Raw genomic sequence first — 21,896 nt, 5'->3', positions numbered from 1 at the left:
GACATGGAAAAGAAGGGAGCTAACTGTATGCTTTATCTTGTGGAGGGAGACCTGCTGGAGTTTTTTTTTTTTCGGTGGAAACAGGATCACTTAAACAAAATAAATGAAGAGCACAGACTTTGATTCTTATCTAATTAATTATTTTTACCTTTAATTGAATTGTGTACTTATTTACTAATTATATTTGACCTCTTTCTTTTAATTCTGTAATTGATCACAGACTTGTGATCATATAATCTCTTATTAATTAAATTTGAGGACTTCATCCTCATTTTTTTTTTCTAAAACAAATTACTTTAGCAACAAAAAGGTTATGCAAATTAAAAAAAATGCATTCTTTTATCATGAAACTTTTAGTGCCCATTTTCTTTTCCTGAATAATATTTTTGAATTAAATTTGAGGACTTAATCCTCATTCTTTTTTCTAAAACAAATTACTTTAGCAACAAAAAGGTTATGCAATTTTAAAAAAGAATGCATTCTTTTATCATGAAACTTTTAGAGCCAATTTTCTTTTCATTAATATTTTTTGTACAATATTTTTTCTGCCAGAAAAGCAGTTAATATTATATTAAATGCTCTTTAATTTCTATATTTATTAGAAGGAAAACATAATAGCAAAACCCCAAAAGGTAATTAGATTACCAGAGATTTAAGGAACTAAAAGTCGGCCTAATTGAATATTTTCTTTCTTGCATCAGCAGATCAAACAGTACTGTCACTCTGTATGTTTGTATATATATAGAACACATATGGACAACCAGATATCTCTGGTAAAATCATAAAACTTAAGAATGCAAATTGATTTTTTTTCCTTTAATTTATTGAAAAGTACAACACAAGAATATAATAAATTTATACAATGCACAACAAAAAGGAGAAAAAGAGATTAAAGGGTGGACATTTTCCTTCGGATCCAGTCTCAACCCCATTTCTAGGTTATTATTATTTTTTCTTTTATATTTATATACAAGTAAAAGAGAAAAGAAAAAAAAAAAACTCTAACAAAATCTTTTCCTGTCTCTGTATTCTGTAATTTTACCTGTGGCACTGTTTCATCTACGGTTGTATCTTGTCCTCTGACATACTACTAGAAGAAAAATGTGGCTTTACCAATCCATCAAGGGTACGAGACCGTCTTTCATGTAAAGATTGTAAAATCCATGATATGCTAAATAACATCAGGAATGTAGACAAAACTGCCATTGCTGCCCATGTCATGTGTGCATATTTATTGAGCGGTGTGCATTGGTTGAGAAGAATTTCTGAGAAGGCATCTTTCACCAATTGGCAGTTGACCAGCCTCTCCATGCCAGGAAAAACATCTAGTATATATTGAATTGAGTTTGTGTATACTTGGATTTTACTATAGTCGCTTGCAGATAGAATATATTTAGCTTGTGTACAGTCCGTTTCATCTGTCTCTAAGCAAGCGTATCTCCGCAATGCCTTCAAAAAGCATCATTTAAAGTCAGATTACTTTTGAAAGTGTCAATTGCATCGATCTAATTGGTTTCATTTTTCCGAGTAATACTTAATTTTCTCACAATTTCCCATAAATTTGAAATTAAAATAGTATAAAGAGAAGTGAGTGCAGGCACCTGAGGGATATCTCCAATCTTGATAGTACTTGAAGAACAATCATCAGGCTCATACTGATAATCCGGTGGTCCTGAAAATGGGTTGCAGACATATTCCAAATCTGGCATATCTGACAATCTTACAGTAGAAATCTCAGCATTCACCTATGTATATAACAGAGACATCACTATTTAATTTCCAGATAGAATGTAATTTTACCAACTACTGGTAACTTAATTAAGCTCACCCTGGTGGCAGGATTGAGCAGGGATGTTAAAACGGTTAATTTGGCGGTATGTTCAAACCCCAAATGAGGAAAAAAGAATATTGAGAGAGATGAAGATGAGCGGACTCATACAATAAATAAATAAACGAAATAAATAATGCTGCTTCACTTCTCTATTGTTGCTATTACCTGATTAATTAAGTTGTGAATTCCAGTTCCAACATCTTCCAGCATATTATTGGCTGAATCAGAGCATGGAAGGATGGATCCTAAGCTGCTGTTTTGTGGGTTTATCTGGTATTCATCAAGCGCTAAGCATGTATCACCTGAAAACCTGATCAGATTCGGTTTCCAAATTATTACAGTGGATTGAACTGCAATCTGGTTAAGTTGTGGTATGGAACTGATAGGCTTTGAAATGTACCTGTAGCATGTAGGCCCATACAAATCCTGTACCATGCATTTTGTTTCTGGCTTGCTTCATATATAAAAAATCATCCCATTTTTTCCCTTATTTTATTTCCTTTTGTCTTTCTTTTGTGTGTGTAGTGAAAATAAAACGGAAGGCTACTTTATCCATCTGGTACCAAACTGGTCAGGTTCTGTACTGTACAACCCATCCAGTATAATGTTCTTTTGCTTGTAAAAGTATAGATGTAACTCACTCAGCAAGGAAGAAATAAAGGGCGAAGTATATCCAAAAGAGGGATGTGAATATCCAGCAGACAAATATTATCCTGTACCAGAGGTTTATTTGTTATATAAATATTCATCTCAGAGAAATTCATTTGTAGGAAGATTTGAAATTATAAGTCCTCAATGGATTAGGCTGCTTTAGAGAACTTGATAAGCAATTTTTCTTTAAACTTACGAGGAGAATAATAGCTTCAGTTTCAAAGATCTTGCCACTGCATTGAAAGTGCAAAAAGTTAATAGTTGAACTACATAGTTTCTGGTACAGTGTGTTTTTCATATGTTGATCCTGTAATAGGACTTACCAAGGAAAATGAGTACTGCAAATAGGTTCATCAGTACAAATACAATTGTTACAACTTGCCTGAAAAAATACATCACCCTAATTAGACAATAGACAACGACCTTGTAATGATACGAGAAGAAAAATAAAAGTAAAAGAATAAAGAGTAACTATTAAGGTATAGGAAATAAGACAACAATGCATGCGAACTCAAAACGGAAAGCACATCTATGACAATTCAGAGTTTCGGACACAAAAATTAAAGAGGTTATTACAGGATTTGTGGCAGTGAAATTCCAATGGAATCATAACCAATATGGTAGAAATTCAATAATGATAAAGTAACATATTCAAGTAGGGAATTCATTTTAAGACATCATATTGACGGACTACCATTGCCTTGGTACGTAATAAAACATTGGTATTATAATTAAGAGATTATTGCCTTGTTAAAAGAAGTCATGATTACAATGAAAGGTAAATATTTCCAAAAGTTTTATTGTAATAAAATAACAAACTCCGTAAACTAAAGAAATAAAAAATAATAGAGATTAGAGAAGCTTAGTCATTTCTTACAAAATGTTGATTCCTCTATTGACAAGGCGCATGCTATTTTCAGCCTTTATCTGTATATTGGTTGCCTCTTCACTGAGACTTTGTGCAGTAGAATTGAGATTGGTTGAATTTGCAAGACCAGCATAGAGGCTTGTTAGATTTTGCATGGATTCTACAGCCTTCGTTACATTGTACAAAGTGCCTGAGGCCTCTATTGCAGTTCGAGAAATTATTCTTTTAATTGATTGCGCTCTTGCGTGGAATCTTGAACTGCCTGTGAGTGCAAATGCAGATGTAACTCTACAAAAGAAAAATGCAAAACGTAAGTCAACAAAATTTTGATCTGGTCATGCCATTCTGGTTTAAGAGCACGAGGTGATACATACTTCCCTCAACTACCTATCAGAATTTTGGTATAGATGTGATGGGATGTAAATAGTGACCTTATGGATTTTTACAAATATGTACCAGTACAATTTGAATTCCTGATCCAGAGTAGTAGAGAGGAAGCAACTTACATGGTAAAAAGTAAAAACACAATGCCCAAGAAAATAAACCAAAATTTGGTTTTTGTGGAGCCAGATTCTCTTCTGCTCTCTGTTCTTTTCTTTCTGGTGAAGAAAATGCTGGAGATAGCAAGAGCAATGCCTCCGATAGGCCATAGTGCTGCAAGAATGTATCCATATTTCCCCGTAAATATGATTGACTGGAAAAATCAATTTAAAAAATAAAAATTAGATCGTTTGATTGGGAATTTTTAATGTTTTTTTTTTCTTCCATGGAGTAGGTAAGATACAACTCAATTTAAGAAACATAAGAGAAGTTTAAAATGATTATGAGGCAACCCTGGTTGAAAAGCAAGTTAAGAAAAGAATATATTCTGACATTTTTTTCAAGTCAAATGTTCAAAAAACCGCTAATTAAGCTGGTTGCATACATAATAGGGGCCCACTTCAAACTTTCCATTAATGTATTGGTTTTTTTATAACTTATAAGATTAGTTAGATTGTGCTTTAAGGTTAAAACCTTGTCTTAAATTATGTGGGCCCTGATTTACAATACTTGATTATGTTTGACATATTAGATGGATTTTTTAATAGAGGGGTAATTAATTGTGTTATTAGGCCTTTAATATAAAAATGATACTGTGTGTGAGAGAGAGAGGGAGATTACAGTCCAATAATGGCTATTTGTGATATTGTATCCTCCTCTGTATATTTCAAAATTATCAAGCGGGTCAATCCTCTCTGTCCTCAATGCTAGAACAGTGCTGCTTGAGTCTGAATTTGAGTCGACCAAAATCCTGTTCGATGCTGGATAAAAGAACAAATTTAAGAAAATAATAATAGTTTAAACAAGGTGTAACTAGTAAACTCAATTTACACTACAACACAAGCAATACTTCTATAACATAGAAACTCGATAAGTTCGAGATTTTCGATGCATATACATTTTTTTATTTAATGTAGCCAAGTTACCTATTTCCTTTAACAGAAAACAGTTTATCATGGATATACATTTTGGGTGCACTGTCTCCACTCTATTTCTTTTACTATTTTGGATTTTGTTTTGCAAATAGGCCACTAAAATTGCTTATAATTTAACTGATGTACCGAAATCACACATGGAAATCTGTTTCCTTTATCCGCCAAAGTCGTAGTTTACATTATGGTCTGAGACATGACATGAAAGTATAATACATAATTCCAAATAAAGTATGGCTACCTGTCCTCTGAGGCATGACTTGCATAGAACTCACACATGAGACTGTCATGAGAAAACAGAGGAGCACCAGAGTTTCGACTTTTCTTCTGGACCCCATCTTGTACTTCTGATATAAAAATATTTAGACCATGAAGAACGCTTAGTTTCATTATCTAGATCTATGCATATCGAAATTATTTACTCCTTGAAAGAAGAAACATCTCTAAGTACAGTCCTTGTGTTGAACTTACTACACATTCTTTATTAGATAACATGTCACCTTCAAATAACAATCTTCGAGTACAAAAATTTGAAACACCAAAAGAGGAAGGAGGTGGGGGTGGGGATTAATTATGATAATTTGAAAAAATAGACACTTACTATGAAGGCCATGCATGCAGTATGTATTCCCAATTAAGGCAGCTTTGTCGCCTTCAACCATAGGAAAAAAAACAGAACCTTTTTAATCAAATCAAATAAGCAGTCAAGCTCTTTCTCTGTTTCCATTCATGACTACACTTATATCCAGTATACCGCCGTGTCAAACAAATCCCTCTCTCTCTCTCTCTAGTTTATAAAAGGGAGAGAAGAGAGTGGGTAGAACGATTATATTTAGAGATTATTCTAAAAGAGGAGCTGAAAAGGGTAAAGCATGCTTTTCTTGTGGAGTAGGGAAATGCATCTGCACCGATCGGGAGCACCAAATCCACTCAACCAAGGAAAGAATTTAAATTTCAAAGCTTTATTAGTTTCAGATTACTTAGAGAGAAAAAGGTGGTGGCTTTGGAGTTTGTGTGAAGACTTTCATCTTATTAGTCTTTATGCTGCGACGTGTGAAACCTGGTGTCAAAAAGAGAGAGGGAAAGAAAAAAATAAAATAAAGATAAAGATAAAAGCATATAAGCACAACGACTGCCAACTGGAGTTGTTTCTGCTTTTGTGGGATGACTTCCCACACAATTCTCAGCGGTGTTGCGAGTCTCGGGACAGAAATAGGCTTATATGCATTACGGCCTTTACGCGTCTCTACACTTAAAGTTAAAGTGCCCTTTTATGGTTCCTTAACTATATATGCATTTATATATACTAATAGTATCCTTTTGCAAGAAGAAAAAAAAAAAAAAGTCAAAATGCATTTCGTCATCATGTTGACCATGTTTGACACGGAAAATGAAGAAAGATGTCGATATTTAAATGTTGTCCAAGGCAATTGTATCTGAAACTCAATACATTAATAATAAGAATAAGGGGAAATTGGTTCCATGCTACTCTAAAATGATGAATTAAAAAAATGTCATCTCAAAGTTTGAAGTTATGTCAATGCAACTACAAACTTGATTAATTCTGAATTTTGTCATTTTTTATTAAAAATAATTTAAAATATCCTGTTTTCAAATATGTATTTCTCTATTTTCAAAATTACCCTTCACCGCTTGCCACCACCTCTGCTCTCTTCTTCTCCGAAGAACCAAAAATTAAAAATGGATCTGCCACCTTCGGAGAAGTTAGAAACCCTAAAGGCAATCAATGTACTACGCAAATCCATCACCATCCCTCGCGAATCCATCACTATCCCTACACGAAACTTTTTTTTTTTTTGAGAGCGGAAACCCGGAGGTATTTGTATTAAAAATTCAAAGCATGTAAATCCTTACATTGAAGTCTAAATTCAACTAGAAATAATAATAATAAAAACTACTTAGAAGAAATATTAAATTGTCCTATCTTAACTTATATAAACTACCAATACTGGAATTTAAATATCCTAACTATGGCCCTTTCCATTTTGTGAATAAAGAAAGATTGAGGGGCTCCTGGTAAAAAGTGCCACTCCATCTTCTGACAAGCTGATTCCTTATCAGTATCTACTAGAATGCTCATTTCTCACCCTGTTGAAACTGGTTAGCTTGACAGTATCACCCGTAGCCTTCTGACAGCCCCTCTGAAATACCAGTAAATTCTATATTTCCAATTTACCTGAGGGGTATAATTGGAAATACAGAAATACATATTTGAAAACAGGATTTTTTAGATTATTTTTAATGAAAAATGACAAAATTCAGAATTAATCAAGTTGTAGTGGCATTGGCATAACTTCAAACTTTGGGGTGACATTTTTCTAAATTCACCATTTTGGAGTGGCATGGAACCAATTTCCCCTAATAATAAAGCTTTTCAAGATGGGTAAATAATTTATAAAACATTCAGAAAATATGAGTTTTATTCAATTTTTTTTTTAAATATGATTTATATTTTTCTGAATATTTTGTATATATATATGACTTATACGTATGACGGAGTTGTATTCATGGACAAACCGAAAGAAAAATTATTTCGGTTCTTGAAGAAAATTATTGATATGCTTGAGGAAAAAAATTACGTCGACATCCTTTAATTTTTTTGACATGTGTCATGAATTTTCTGCTTTGTAAAAAGCCTACCTCTTAATGGAAGATTTTGCTAACTTTAATTAACACCATTAATTGTTTTGGCAGTGAAAATGATGAAAATAACATAAAGTGGATCTTAAATTTGTTATTCTTAATTATCAGAAAAATGTGCTATACATTTTAAATTTGTATTGTGATTTAAGTGATTATAATTTTAATGTACAATAGAAGCATAATCAGAGTATAAATCTCTATCTTTTAATATGATCTGGATATCGAATCTGTACCCAAAAAATAAGGGCATTTTCAACGGAGTGCGAAACAAGTTACGGACTGAATAACAATAGCAGCCCAATCCATCCGGTAACATGCATTCACATGCTGTCATCTGCTGTGACCTGATTCCAAACCCAAATGCACGTTGCAATATCTCAGTGTAGTTGTCAATTTCTTCTATTACAGGTAACATGAGCTCTTGTTTTGTTCACTTTCTATAATCAATGTCGCCTCCAATCGCAGGATATAGTAGAATTATCAATTTAGTTTTTTTTTTTTGTGTGTAAAGTTCATAGACAATTTTATTTATTCAAAGAATTACAAAGTAGCTGTTACATAAGATGAGAAAACAAGTATTTTAAAAAACATATAACTATAAACAAACTAAAAACACACAAAAGTATGTGTATCTTGTGAACGCAAAGTTTGTCTTCCTGGCAAACTTTATTGTAGAAGGCACTGGATCAAACCGGATCGGGAACTGAATCAACTAGACCGGAACAATCACCACTCAGAAGTTTCAATGGAGGCACTGAATCAAACATAATAAGAAACTAAATCAACGGGACATGGACAATCACCACTCAAAGGTCCCAATAAAGAGCTGCCAGTGTGAGAGTTAGAAAGAAGAGGGAGAGAAGAGAAGCAGGAGAAAGAGAGCACACAACAAACACCAACACAAGCCAAAACATACAACAACATAGAAAGTAAATAACTATATGTACAGCTCATTCGACCCACTTTTTCATTGCCAAAGAGAAGAAGAGTTCGAGAAAAGAGAAGAAAAAAAAACGAACCGCTTATTTAATAAAAATCTCAAAGGAAAGCGTGGTGATCAGATCCACTAGGCAGAAGCACCGAGAAACGGTGGTAAGATCCAATAGACGGAAGCAGCTGCTCGAACGAAGATGAAGCAAAGAGTAGTGGCCAAATCTATTAGACGAAAGCACCGAAAACAGTAACAAGATCCACCAGACAGAAGTACCTCGCGCTGCCATCACCAATTGACAAAAAAAAAAAAAGAGCTAATCATTTGAAACGAACTGCAAATTCTGAACTTTTCCTTTTTCTTGCTTTTCGCCTGAAATTTCACCATGATTTTCACAATTATCAATTTAGTTTGAACCAGATAAACATATAAGTTTGGAGTAGGATTAAAATACACCATTAGTTTTGTGCTCCAATCATACTCACGTCTTTATCTTCGTTTACAAAGTTCAAACAGTCGATCTGAACCGCCCAACTTGATATACATATTAAAATGTGCTTGGAAACCAAATTTTATATTTTTTGAAACTTTTTTTACTATTTTTTTAGATAGGTACAAAATCACTGCATCTGGACCATCCAAAAAACAGTGATTTTGTACCTATCTAAAAAAATAGTAAAAAATTTCAAAAAATATAAAATTTGGTCTCTAAGCACATTTTAATATGTATACCATGTTGAGAGGTTCGGATCAACTGTTTGAACTTTGTAAACGAAAATAGAGACGTAAGGTATGATTGAAACACAAAATCAATGGTGCATTTTAACTCTACTCATAAGTTTGATAGATATAAATTATTACTTTCTATAATTCTAATAATCACTTGGTATAGTAGAAATTATTATTATTGTTTAGGGCTTCACTCATTTGTTATTAACATTGAACCATAAAGTCTCGCGGTTCAGTTCAGATGGTGCTTAAATTTGTCTATAAAGTTTCTTGTTAACTATTATTTGTACAATTTTAATATTTAAAATTATGAACTTTGGTGCTAGTGCAACAATTAATTAAAAAAAATATGGCACTGATCTTGTGGTATATATATGATCTAGAATAAAAATGCTCAGGCTCAATTGATTTGTGCTAGATTAATTATTAGAGATTAAAATTAAGTCACCAACTTTTTGTTCCAAGATTGTAATTATGACTTGTATTCGCATACGTAACAGACAAATTTTCGTACAAATTGTCACTTATTATGACGTAATTAATTGAAGAGTTCAAATAAATATTCATTGTTATATCTATGTTGATCTTTTTCAGAAACTTGACTGTTAGTTTTATTTATTTTTTAAAATTGCCTTTGGATTTAGTTATTAGCGGGAATTCCATGTATATTTCTAAAAAACTTTGAAATTACGTATTTTTCCCAATAAAGTTCATACTATCATATTTATCCTTCTAAAAAAAAAAACTCACAAACTTACCCATATTATTTGCTTTTTCTATCAAAACTCATTTTAAATTTATAAATACAATTTTAACCTTTATTAAAAATGATAAAGAAAAATGTAGTCCATTTAAGAAAAATGTCAATCTTCTAATTGGTCGGTTTCGAGGACAAATGGTTTATTTATCTACTTTTGACGTATACACAATAATATTTAGGTATATGCTTATACTCGCATCAGAAGTAGAAAAATGAACCGTTTGTTCTCGGCCAACCAATTAGAAGACTGACATTTCGTTTAAACATGCTACATTTTTTTTTTCAATAAAGAATAAAATGAGCACTTCATAAATATAAAATGAGTTTTGATAGAAAAGGAAATATTATCAGTAAATTTGTGAGTTTTCAAAATTTAGAAGGATAATATGATATTATGAACTTTAGCGAGAAAAATACGTAATTTCAATGTTTTTGAGAGGTATACATGAAATTCACCCTAGTTATTATGGTGACCAAAGCATGGGATCAATTATGCAAATGCTCAATACTAGCATTTCAAGAAGGAACTTCACTTCAGGAAGTCTATTTGAAATTTTGTTAGAATACCTTCAAAAAAAAAGAAATTTTGTTAGAAATTCTTTGAAAATTCTGCAATTCTCTTGTTATATCTTTGTGAATGAATAGAATCTTTTTTTTTTCTATGGAAAATACTGTACTTGGTGTGATTTAATTGTTTTGCTTGAAAAAGAGCTTCTTTTTATGAGAAAAGTAGAGAGGACAGTTGAAAGAGTACCGGAGAGTTTGGGATTTGGAGACTAGACTTTGAAGACGCCTAATCACACAACTACGGAAACTTGGCCACATGATTTTTTTTTTCAAAATTTGGACAGACGGTCATTATTCTTAGTACAGACTAGACTGAAATAAATTTGGACTGTGGGATAAGTCATCAGAATCCATCCGAAATAAATAGAAAATTCATTGAAAAAACATAATTGCTTCAAAATAGCAAGTTCAGGTGCGCAATTGTCAAAATTACAAGTCCGAAAGTGCTCGTTTTTTGTGGTAATAAACTGTAGGGTTTATAATTACTATAGGAAAGAACTAATTAATAGTATTTTGCCTCCAATTACTCCTGAACATTCTTATATCTAGGCATATTATTTCAACAAAGATAATTTGATGTGGCTTAGAGCATTTTAGCTTTTTGAAAACTCAAATATAGAGCCGTAGCACGGTGCCAAATCGTAATATGCATAGTACCATAGACTCACTCTTGTCTAAATGCGCATCAGTCCTATTTGGAAGGAGCTAAAGACAAATTTCAGATTAAACTCTGCTTATAGCCAGATACTCTCTACTAAAAGCTGACAGAGACAGCAATGAAAGAATATCTGTCCAGGACATTTATTAGGGAAAGGTACTCTTGTGTACTCAAGAAAAAAAAAATATCCTGAAAATTACTACTATTGTTAGATATTATTGGAAGCAGAAGCAAAAGTCCTGCCAATAATGTGCTGGTCCTGGAGAAAAACCTACTCTGCATAAAATTATTGGGAAGATAAACTGCCTAGAACAAATAAAAACAGGTTTATTATTACACCTAATCTGCTGAAGTTATTAGAAGATCCACCACTTTAAACATATAAAAACAAGTCTACAGAAACAACCTGGCAACACAGGGGCCGATCAACATTGTCGCACACTCCTCTCTCCTAAGTGCCACGTTATATCGGTACATCCTAAATATCTCTAGTCCAGTGTTAGTAACTCCCTTGCACCCATGAATGTACAACACCTCCAGCCGGCCACAACCATCTCTCAATGCATTCAAACCCTGGTTGCACAGGTTCTTGCATCGGTTAACATGCAAAACCCGGAGTTTCTTACAATTCGACCCAATGGCCAGCCAACCTAAGAGCCTTATACCATGACAGATTGCAAGGTTCCATTCTTCCAGCACAGGACAACCCTTGGCAATGGCAGAGGCCGACTCGTCAGACATGTGACGACACATGCGTAGGTTAAGGAACCGAAGCCTCTGTGCATATCCTGACCCGATATGGCCCAACCCGTCACCATGCCGAGATAGGTTTCTTGGATGAGAGAGGTTCAAGTATTGAAGTCCGCCCCCACTCACGGCTTCCCGTAACCCCTCTGAAGAAAGCATGCAAGTCTCAGCTTCCAGATAGGTCAAGGTAGGAGAAGCACCCTTTAATCCAGTACCTGTAATGCCCTTGCAAGATGTGATAATCAGCGCATAGAGTTTAGGGCATCCGTTGCACAATGCATTGAGACCACGATCTGTAATGTTTGAGCAATCGGATAGATTCACATTCTTCAAAATGTGACATGATCCAGCAATAGTCTCCAGGCCGGCATCTGTTATGTTGCACCGATAAACATTTAAGGTTTCCAAATTACGACATCCAGTGGAAAGGAGACTAAGGCCGGCATCAGTTATGTTGAAACAGCAATACAAAGAGAGGTATTTGAGACTAGACCAGGAGACCATTAAAGGTGTCAAAGCTGAATCAGGAAGATCTGTGCACCCCGCAAGAGATAGCTTGCTGAGGTAAGGAAAGCGGATCAAGAGCCGCTGTATGTAATGTGGGTACTCTTGTTGCCTTCTTGGGTTGAAGGAGAAATCGAACACAAGTTGTGTACGTGCCATGTTCTGGATGTGCAACCATCGTTTGCACGTCAACCCAAATGCATCTCGATCGTCACGGTTTTGCAGCTTTTGGTGGATTAGTAGCAAGCAATCGTCAGGTAAACAGCTCTCCGTCATGAAGCTGAATCTGTAGTAAATTAAGAGATCACGAGGTAAGTACAATATAGCAGTTATTTATGTTATAGGACTAACATCAAATAAAGTGTTAAAAAATATGATTGTTGGAAATTTTCTCCTTAATAATAACCATCATATATTCATATCATATGCATGTGTTACAAGATCAAACAATAAGAAAACCTTATCCTATTTGGAGCATGAAACAAACCTGAAAACTTCTACATGTTTTAATCAATTTAGGTATGATACTAAACATACCTAAATTGAAATGATATCAGCAAATTCACTAATATGACCTGACGTCATAAATTATTACCAAATCAAGCACAAATATCAAACTAATAATAAATTATAATAAAATTTAAAGAATTGACTTAAGGGTAATAAACTCTAAAAATAAAGTATATCTTCAGGTCAGAATTTACTTTCATGGGTTAGCTGTTGATTGGTAATTAACTACTGCAATGCTCCCAAATCCCACATTTCGGTTAGCAACTTCATTTTTTGGTTTATGCATTTTCAGGGTAAACTTTAGTAAGCTAACAGATGAATTCCTTAAGCATAGAGAGGTAACTAGATGTCATACAAACTTGGCACTGTTAATGGATTTTGTAAATGCCCTTTCCAGAATGAGAATCACAATTTTAATGGACTTATTCACAGAAATAGGAAGGAATCTACATAAAATAGGTACAAAGCCCTTTGGACCTATTTAGCTGAAATAGAGAAAACAGAAAAGTAGTACTTAATTTGGGATAGCTTATTGATGTGATCCAAAGGACTTTGGAGCTACTCATTTCTATCTGCATAAAGGAACAAATTGTTCCTTTCCCAGTGTATAAAGATATTAGGGGAAATTAGGAAACCTTTCTTCATTTCCAGGAAAAAAGGCAGCGTTTGACTCAGTTGACATAACACATTTTTAGTAACAGGAAAAAAAAAAAAAAGAGTTATTGTGCAATTACTATAAAGAAACAAGATCATGAAAAGGGCTATACAGTGCCAGCTCAGTCATCCTGTCAACAACTCAGCAGCATATTAATAAATGAATTAATTAAAAAGGATGCAGACCCAAGCAATGTTATCAGAACCGGACCAGACTTCGACCCGGTATAGCTCCGGGTCAATGGTTCACTGGTCGAACCGGTGGGTCAACTGGTTCAACCGCTGTTTTTTTAAAACAATTATAGTTTATAATCAAAAGTCTAACTGATTATTTATTTTTCTATCTAAATCTAACAAAGGATATATAACTAATAAGTGAAATTTTGTAACTGACATGGGAGAAATGTAAAACAAAAAATAGTGTGTAAGAAACTGAAAAACTAACTTATGTACAAGGCAGAAACATATTATTATTCTATCTAACATACATCGACTTTCATTTGTGTAAATAATACATGCATTTTATTTACAATTTTCAACTACAATAAAAAAGATCATATTTATTCGTGGCAAACATTATCCGAATTTGCACAAATAGTTTATTTTATTCGGTGGAATCAATCAGGCCATGTACTCAATATCAAAAGCTTTAACTATTGTAGCTCATATGTAAGAAATTTAGTAATACTTATCAATTTATTGTCGATTAGGCTAAAAGAAACTCAATTAAGAGTTTAATGCCACTAGTACATTAAGAATGAAAGGAAAAGAAATGCAACACATACCCACCCTGATTCTTATCAGTATTCTCTGCGTATCAGTAAAACTAATTACTAAAGTTCAATTTTTTTGGGAAGAAAAATTCTCTTTGAATCTCAAATCTCAACTCTAATTTCATCTAATCAGTCTGCCATCGCCCTTAAAATTCTCCAAACTCAGCACAGTTCTTACCTTGAAAGCACATCAAACCCTCATCCTTCCTCCTCCCTCGTCTCTTTACAAAAGGAGTACCGTATCCAATCAAACAACACCGCAATATTCTCAATCAACCGTTTTACAACCATTGATACCTAGAGTAAGGCATTAGCGATTTAGCGTCCTTTTGCTAGAAAGGTTGAGGCGGGTGGTGGTAGGAGCAGTTGGAGAGGTCGAGAAGAAGAGGGCTGAGGTGGTGGTGGTGGTGGTAGCCTGGTAGGATTAATAGCAGATGTTAGGAAAGAGAGGGTTGAGGTCGGTGGTGGTCGGAGGCTAAGGGCTGTATGAGAGGTCGGGAAGGGTTCGTTCAGGTCACGCAGGAAAAGGTCTCCAAAAATCTTCGGGGGAATAAATCTGTTTTGAACCGTTTTATTTGTTGGTCTGATCGTTGGTTTTTTAATAAAACCCGTCCGGTTTAATCGATTTTGACCGGTTTAACAGCAGACACGGTCCTTTATGAGAACCGAACCGGACAGGTGACCGGTTCCAGTTTTTTTCGGTTGAACCGACTGGTCCGGTCCGGTTCTGATAACACTGGACCCAAGCAAGTACCCGAGAATCCCAAAGGTAAATGCTGACGGGGGGGGGTCTTTTAGTGAAATCTCTTGAATGACTTTATAATGATGAAATCATGAAATTGAATTGATTGAGGCGCATTGTATTTTGATGCAGACTGAACAAGATTCCTCTTTCATTCCTTTTGATAAAAACGAAGTCAGATATTGAAGATATTAAACCAAAATCATATCCAATTAGCATATCCGAATCCAATTAGAATAATTAGGAAATGACAACTAGCACAATCTGTGTAATCAAGTTATATATAGAAATACAAATGGCTAATTGTAAATTAGGAAATAGCAACGGCTAGTATTAGCCTATATAAGAATATGTACTCAATGTAAAACAAAATACAACAATATCAGAAAATATTATTCATTCTCTCTTTCTTTCTACTGTTCCCTCTTGTTCGATAAAATCAACATGTTATCAGAGCGGGATTAAAATCCTGACTCAATTCCGCAAATCAACAACTAGACTACAGCTAACGAGAACTGCAGCACCATCAAAAACCAAAATTGGTTCAGATCTGAACTGAAGCCAGCAAAACCAGAAAAAAAAATTGGTACTGACAAATACCAGGAAAAGGGGAGTCGCATACCAGCAAACAACAACGACTGGATCGCACCAGAAAAAACCAAATAAACCCTAGCCCTAGAAACAAAATCCTTTCGTCAACTCCTTTAAACTTATCAAACCCAAATAAAAGAATGCAACTTACTCCCAGCCGAAGCCCTAGTCCTAGATTAGAGATGTTGGGAGCCTCCACCACCGTTCGGTGCACCAACTGCAAGAAGGAAGGGCACGAGCGCATCCAGTGCTGGTTCCTCTACCCGTCTCTACGACCAAAAAGAAAGGGATGCGATGGCGGTGGTCGGGAGGGGAAGCATTGGGTTAATCACGAGACAGAGGAAACGGGGGAGAAAAATTACGAACGAAATGTGTGTTGCTCGGCGTTGAAGCAAATGACAGGGGGGTTAAACTCAGGAATGAGGCGGGTCATTCCAACCCACTGAATCAAGAATCAGATCTGATGCGGCTGTTAATCGAAGCAATTATCAATCTGCTGACCATACTAAACAACCAACATAAGACATGTGGTATTGCTCTAAATTCTACTAAATTTATTTCATCTGATAAACTGATTATTGATACCGGAGCAACTGATCACATGATTTGCAATAAAAATATTTTCAACAATTTAGATTTATCTCAAAATAACCAGCATATTTTAGTTGCAAATGGAACAAAAGTACCTATTAATGGTATATGAACCATTAACCTATTTTCTAAGAAAATTTCCAATGTATTATATTTAGAATCTTTTACTTCAAATTTAATTTCCGTAAGTAAAATTACCCAAGAATTAGATTGTGATGTTATTTTTACAAAAACTAATGTCAAATTTCAAGATAGAAAAAATGGAAAAATAATCGGGGAAGGATTTTGTGAAAATGGACTTTACATCTTAAATTATTCAAAAATAAATATGTGTGCTACAAAAGAAATTAATGAAAGCAAATTATGGCATAAACGACTTGGGCATTCCTCCGACAAAGTCTTAAACTCGTTACTAAATTTTTCTAGTAATAATTGTGATAATTGTGATATATGTAAATATGCAAAGCAAACTAGACTCCCATTTCAATTATCTAGTAGTAAAAGTGAAAAACCTTTTGAATTAATTCATTCCGATGTGTGGGGTCCGACCCCTATCACGTCATATAATGGATTTAGATATTTTGTCATATTTATAGATGATTTCTCTCGTATGACTAAATTATATTTGCTTAAATCAAAAAATGAAGTTTTTGTATGTTTCCAAGAATTTGTTAATTTTGTAGAAAATCAATTTAATGCAAAAATTAAAAATTTTAGATTCGATAACGGTACGGAATTTATAAATAATAATTTTGCACAATTTTTAAAACATAGAGGCATTTAACATCAAACAACTTGTGTAAATACACCCGAGCAAAATGGAGTTTCAAAAATGAAAAATAGACATCTTTTAGAAAAAAAAACAAAATCACTTTTATTTCAAAATAATGTTCCTAAGGAATATTGGTCGGATGCCATATTAACCGCTACATACTTAATTAATAGACTTCCAAGTACTATATTAGAAAATAAAAGTCCAAGAGAAATTATTTTTGAAAGAAAAATTAGTATTGAACATCTAAGAGTGTTCGGATGTGTTGTCTTTGTTCATAAAAAAAGAAGTGATAAATTTGATTGTAATTCTGTTAAGACTATTTTTTTAGGATATTCTTCACAAAAAAAAGGTACAAGTGCTATGATCCTATTACTAAAAAAATTGTACGTTTCAAGAGATGTCATTTTTAATGAAGATAAACCATACTTTGAAAAAACTCAAAAAGGACAAAATAATTCTATCATTAATTATCAAGAAAATATAATTCTACCCGTAACAAATATTCTTGAAGAAATAAAAGCTCCTAGAAATAATAGTGAAGTAAATGAACAAACAGAAGAACCCTATGAAAATAATAATAATGATAATGATGAGCATGATAACTATAACAACAATGGGCATGAGATGGTTATTAATGGGCATGAGAAAGGAACTGGTTTAAGAAGATCCTCAAGATCAACACAACTATCTACGAGACTTAGGGATTTCGTGACTTACAAGGTAACATATCATATTCAAGATTTTATTTCATATGATAAAATTTCTACTAATTATCAAGCTTTTTTAAGTTCTCTCTCTAAAGTAGAAGAACCAAAATTTTTTCAAGAAGCCATAACCCAACCAATATGGTGTAAAGCAATGAAAGAAGAACTCAAAGCCTTGGAAAAAAATGAAACTTGGACCATAGTACCATTACCAAACAATAAAAAGCCCGTAGGATGCAAATGGGTTTACAAAATTAAGTACAATAGTGATGGTACCATCGAAGGATATAAAGCAAGATTAGTTGTCAAAGGTTACACCCAAACATATGGCATTGATTACCATGAGACTTTTGCACCGGTAGAGAAAATGAATATTGTTAGAATTTTATTTTCTATTGCGATAAACAATGGTTGGGACCTTTACCAAATGGATGTTAAAAATGTTTTTCTTCAAGGAACACTTGAAGAAGAGGTGTATATGACACTACCACCCGTCCATGAAATGGAAAAAAAATTCTAATTTAGCTTGTAGGTTAAAGAAATCAATCTATGGATTGAAGCAATCTCTGCTTGCATGGTATGGAAAACTTAGCTCCTATTTAAATTCTTGTAATTTCAAAATTAGTAACGTTGATCACTCATTATTTACCAAAAATGAGGGTAAAAATACTACAATTATACTAGTTTATGTAGATGATATCATAATCACCGGAAATAACCAACAAGATATTAAGAAAGTGAAGCTCCAATTAAAAGAAAATTTTGACATCAAAGATCTAGGATATTTAAAATATTTTTTAGGAATTGAAGTAGCACATTCCAAAAAGGATCTTTCTATTTCACAAAGAAAATATATACTAGATTTATTAAAAGAAATCGAAAAATTAGGATGTAAGCCAATCTCCACATCGATAGATAGTAAATAGAGTAAAGCTAAGGTGTGACGTGCTCACCAAGAAAGTTTGGTGAGCATAACTCCAAAAGTATATCGGATCGACGTCAAATGTCAAATCCAAACCGTTGAAATTCATGTACTTCATGAGTGATGCATGTATATGCAAAATTTTAAAAGTTTCAAGTTTATTTACTACACGATCAAGTGGTCAAAGAAATGAATATTTTATAAGTTAATTTATAAGTTATTTTATATATTCAATTTTTATTATTTCTTTGACCACTTGACCGTGTAGCAAATAAACTTGAAACTTTCAAAATTTTGCATGTATATGCATCAGTCATGAAGTACATGGATTTTAACGGGTTGGATTCAATATTTGACGTCGATCCGATATACTTTTAGAGTTATGCTCACCAAACTTTCTTAGTAAGCACGTCACACCCTAGCTTTACTCTAGTAAATATAAATTAAATTATGATGATGGAGAACCTTTAAAGGACATAAACCAATTCCAAAGATTAGCAGGTAAATTAATTTATCTCACTGTAACAAGACCGGATATTTCTTTTTCGGTAAGCCAAATTAGCAAATTCATGCATGCAACAAGAACACCACACTTAGAAGCAATTAATGGAATTCTAAGATATTTAAAGGGAACTCCTGGAAAGGGAGTGTGCATGAAAAATAATAATTCTAACGATATATGTGACTATTCCGATGCAAATTGGGCCGGAAGCTTCGATAGAAAATCGACAACCGGTTTTTGCACATTTGTAGGCAGAAATTTAGTCACATGAAAAAACAAGAAACAAAATGTTGTGGCACGATCAAGCGCTGAAGCAGAATATCGTGTCATGGCATCAACCGCGAGTGAGTTAACATGGATTAAGCAACTCCTCTCGGACATTGGAATTGAAGATCAAGGTCCAATGAAAATGTTTTGCGACAATCAAGCGGCACAACACATAGCATCCAATCCGGTGTTTCATGAACGAACAAAACACATTGAAGTGGATTGCCATTTCATTAGAGAAAAAAATTTAATCCAAAGAAATTGAAACACCTTTCGTAAGAAGTGAAGACCAACTAGCGGATATTTTTACGAAAGGATTAGAACCAAGACCATTTGAAGAAATGACAAGCAAGTTAGGATTGATCGACATATGCAATCCTAACTTGAGGGGGAGTATTGATGATATTAAACCAAAATCATATCCAATTAGCATATCCGGATCCAATTAGAATAATTAGGAAATGACAACTAGCACAATCTGTGTAATCAAGTTATATATAGAAATACAAACGGCTAATTGTAAATTAGGAAATAGCAACGGCTAGTATTAGCCTATATAAGAATATGTACTCAATGTAAAACAAAATACAACAATATCAGAAAATATTATTCATTCTCTCTTTCTTTCTATTGTTCCCTCTTATTCGATAAAATCAACATCAGATATACTATAATTTAGCAACATCACCACATAATAGATAAATCAGCGTTCAATCTGGCAATGAAGAGTATTTTCAAGAACATACAGATACACAAGTCAACAAGAAAAAGGAAACAGAAGGAAACGAAATGAGAATAAATCACAACAGTATACCTGAGGAAGCTATACAAAGACTAAACCAGTTGTATGAGATCATCGGCAGTTGCAATTGTGCCTTCAACTCTCAACTCTCGAGGAGGTCACCACCGAACATTGAGAGATCGGTTTTTGGATTATGAGGAAAAAAAATAAGAAATACTTTCGATTGCATCTAGGTTTTTGCTTTTCTGAGTTGTTGTTGGGAAGGAAAATATATATAGAAACAATGTTACCTTCCACTTGTTTTCCAACACGATTGGTGATTTTTGAGTTAGTGGATGAGAATAGTGCTAATTTAAATAATTTAAGAATAATACTAAATTGAATTATTTCGGATTAGTAGAAATATTGTTTGGATTGTATATTTAGAATAGTGATGAAGGGAAGAAATATAATAATGATTTATTTGTTTTTATCTTTTTAACTCATTTTTATATTTACCATGGCTTGTTAAATATATATGAAGCATCATATTTTTCAATAATACCTCAATTGCTTTTAACCGATTAGAAAATATTTCTCATTATCTCATTTAATATCCATCTAATCACATTTAAAATTTAATTAAACAGTATCACCCTTTAATAACAAATTACATGAAAACCTTGATATAGAGTATAGACTAATCTTGAGAAGTTGAGAAGGTAATCCAAAAGGGCAGCTCTCTCGTGTATCTTTAGTCACCCTTATTAGTAGAATTACATCACAATTTGACAATTACATGAAAACAAAAAATTAGTCTGCAATTGATTGTATAATTTATGTTTGTAAATTCTAATAAAAACCAACAGTAGCATAAATCAACAATTAGACCTACACAAATTAAGTATTTCAATTATCAATATTATGAGTATTTCAATTATACTTACACAATAGTATATAAAACACAATAGCATAAAACAACAATTAGACCTACACAAATTAAGTATTTTAATTATCAATATTATGAGTGCAGCAAGAACTTTGAATGAAATATAAACAAGAAGGAAATCCAAGATAACAATAAAATAAATTATCACATGCTGAGAACCAATGTAGCAAGTATTTTAATACAAAAATGAGTGATACACTAATTGTTGTCTGCAATCCTCTAGATTCATCTCATTTAATTAGCATAATTGGTTTGAACTAAGTAATACAAAAATATATCACCGTAGCTAACTAGTTAAATTTTACAATTCTTATGAAATATAAAAAATTACCAATAGACGAAGAGCAATCTCAGGTGCTATTGGATCCGTAGAAATAACAAATGCAATTCTCGTTGTACCTGATTCGTCACTGTTAAAAGAGAATAATAGATTAGATTTGAAGCTATGTCTCTTAATTACACTATAAACCGACCAAGAGCTTATCAATGAAAACAAAAGCTAGGCCGCTACCAACAAATACAAGAACCAATAGAAAAGAAAAGCCAAACAAAAAAAAATATAATTAGGAGGGTAACTTAATACATAAGATATTTGGCTTAGGGAAATAAATAGTACTGGAAACTATCGTACTGGTATTAGCCTACTTGGATAGTTATTTGCCATGGCCTACTTGGATAGTTACTTGCCATGGCCTAAACATCATCAGTACGAATTGTACCAAAGGATAGTAGTACAACACTCTTTATACTGGTATTGATTAACTACTTTCAAGGCAATAGACCAGCATAAATTAACTAGATTGGTGATACTGG

At 33.3% G+C, this 21,896-nt stretch overlaps 2 protein-coding genes across 5 annotated transcripts; both read right to left on the bottom strand.

The window, feature by feature from the left end:
* Window positions 1–788: 788 nt before the first annotated feature.
* Window positions 789–5,902, bottom strand: LOC144545165 (uncharacterized). 3 transcript variants are annotated; one of them, XM_078293764.1, is made up of 12 exons: window positions 5,803–5,902; window positions 5,424–5,474; window positions 5,064–5,169; window positions 4,512–4,651; window positions 3,857–4,044; window positions 3,360–3,638; window positions 2,806–2,864; window positions 2,679–2,715; window positions 2,473–2,544; window positions 1,997–2,141; window positions 1,602–1,745; window positions 789–1,449 (listed from the first exon to the last, which is right to left on the bottom strand). In XM_078293764.1, the coding sequence occupies exons 2-12, from the start codon at window positions 5,433–5,435 to the stop codon at window positions 1,060–1,062; spliced, it is 1,572 nt and encodes a 523-aa protein (XP_078149890.1). In that variant the 5' UTR covers window positions 5,436–5,474; window positions 5,803–5,902; the 3' UTR covers window positions 789–1,059. The 3 variants fall into 3 exon arrangements, with proteins under 3 accessions (XP_078149890.1, XP_078149895.1, XP_078149881.1); XM_078293769.1 differs by having other exon boundaries at window positions 3,360–3,612; window positions 5,424–5,902; XM_078293755.1 differs by lacking the exon at window positions 5,803–5,902 and having other exon boundaries at window positions 5,424–5,607.
* A 5,348-nt stretch (window positions 5,903–11,250) lies between these two features.
* On the bottom strand, window positions 11,251–20,398 carry LOC144545154 (RNI-like superfamily protein). Of its 2 annotated transcripts, none has more exons than XM_078293742.1 (2): window positions 20,228–20,398; window positions 11,251–12,668 (listed from the first exon to the last, which is right to left on the bottom strand). In XM_078293742.1, exon 2 carries the CDS (start codon window positions 12,656–12,658, stop codon window positions 11,525–11,527), a length of 1,134 nt encoding a protein of 377 aa, XP_078149868.1. In that variant the 5' UTR covers window positions 12,659–12,668; window positions 20,228–20,398; the 3' UTR covers window positions 11,251–11,524. The 2 variants fall into 2 exon arrangements, with proteins under 2 accessions (XP_078149868.1, XP_078149872.1); XM_078293746.1 differs by lacking the exon at window positions 20,228–20,398 and adding an exon at window positions 15,804–16,024.
* Window positions 20,399–21,896: the final 1,498 nt, after the last annotated feature.

This window comes from Carex rostrata, chromosome 2 (genome assembly GCF_964058835.1).
Source record: "Carex rostrata chromosome 2, lpCarRost1.2, whole genome shotgun sequence".
Classification (NCBI taxonomy): Eukaryota; Viridiplantae; Streptophyta; class Magnoliopsida; order Poales; family Cyperaceae; genus Carex; species Carex rostrata.
This window is presented reverse-complemented; position numbering and strand designations above follow the sequence as displayed.

Coding starts and splice junctions, on each gene's coding strand:
- LOC144545154 (XM_078293742.1), bottom strand. CDS start 12,658: ATGACGGAGAGCTGTTTACCTGACGATTGCTTGCTACTAATCCACCAA.
- LOC144545165 (XM_078293764.1), bottom strand. Junction 2,865..3,359: donor AATAGAGGAATCAACATTTT/GTAAGAAATGAC, acceptor GTATTTTTTCAG/GCAAGTTGTAACAATTGTAT. Junction 1,450..1,601: donor AGATTGGAGATATCCCTCAG/GTGCCTGCACTC, acceptor TGCTTTTTGAAG/GCATTGCGGAGATACGCTTG.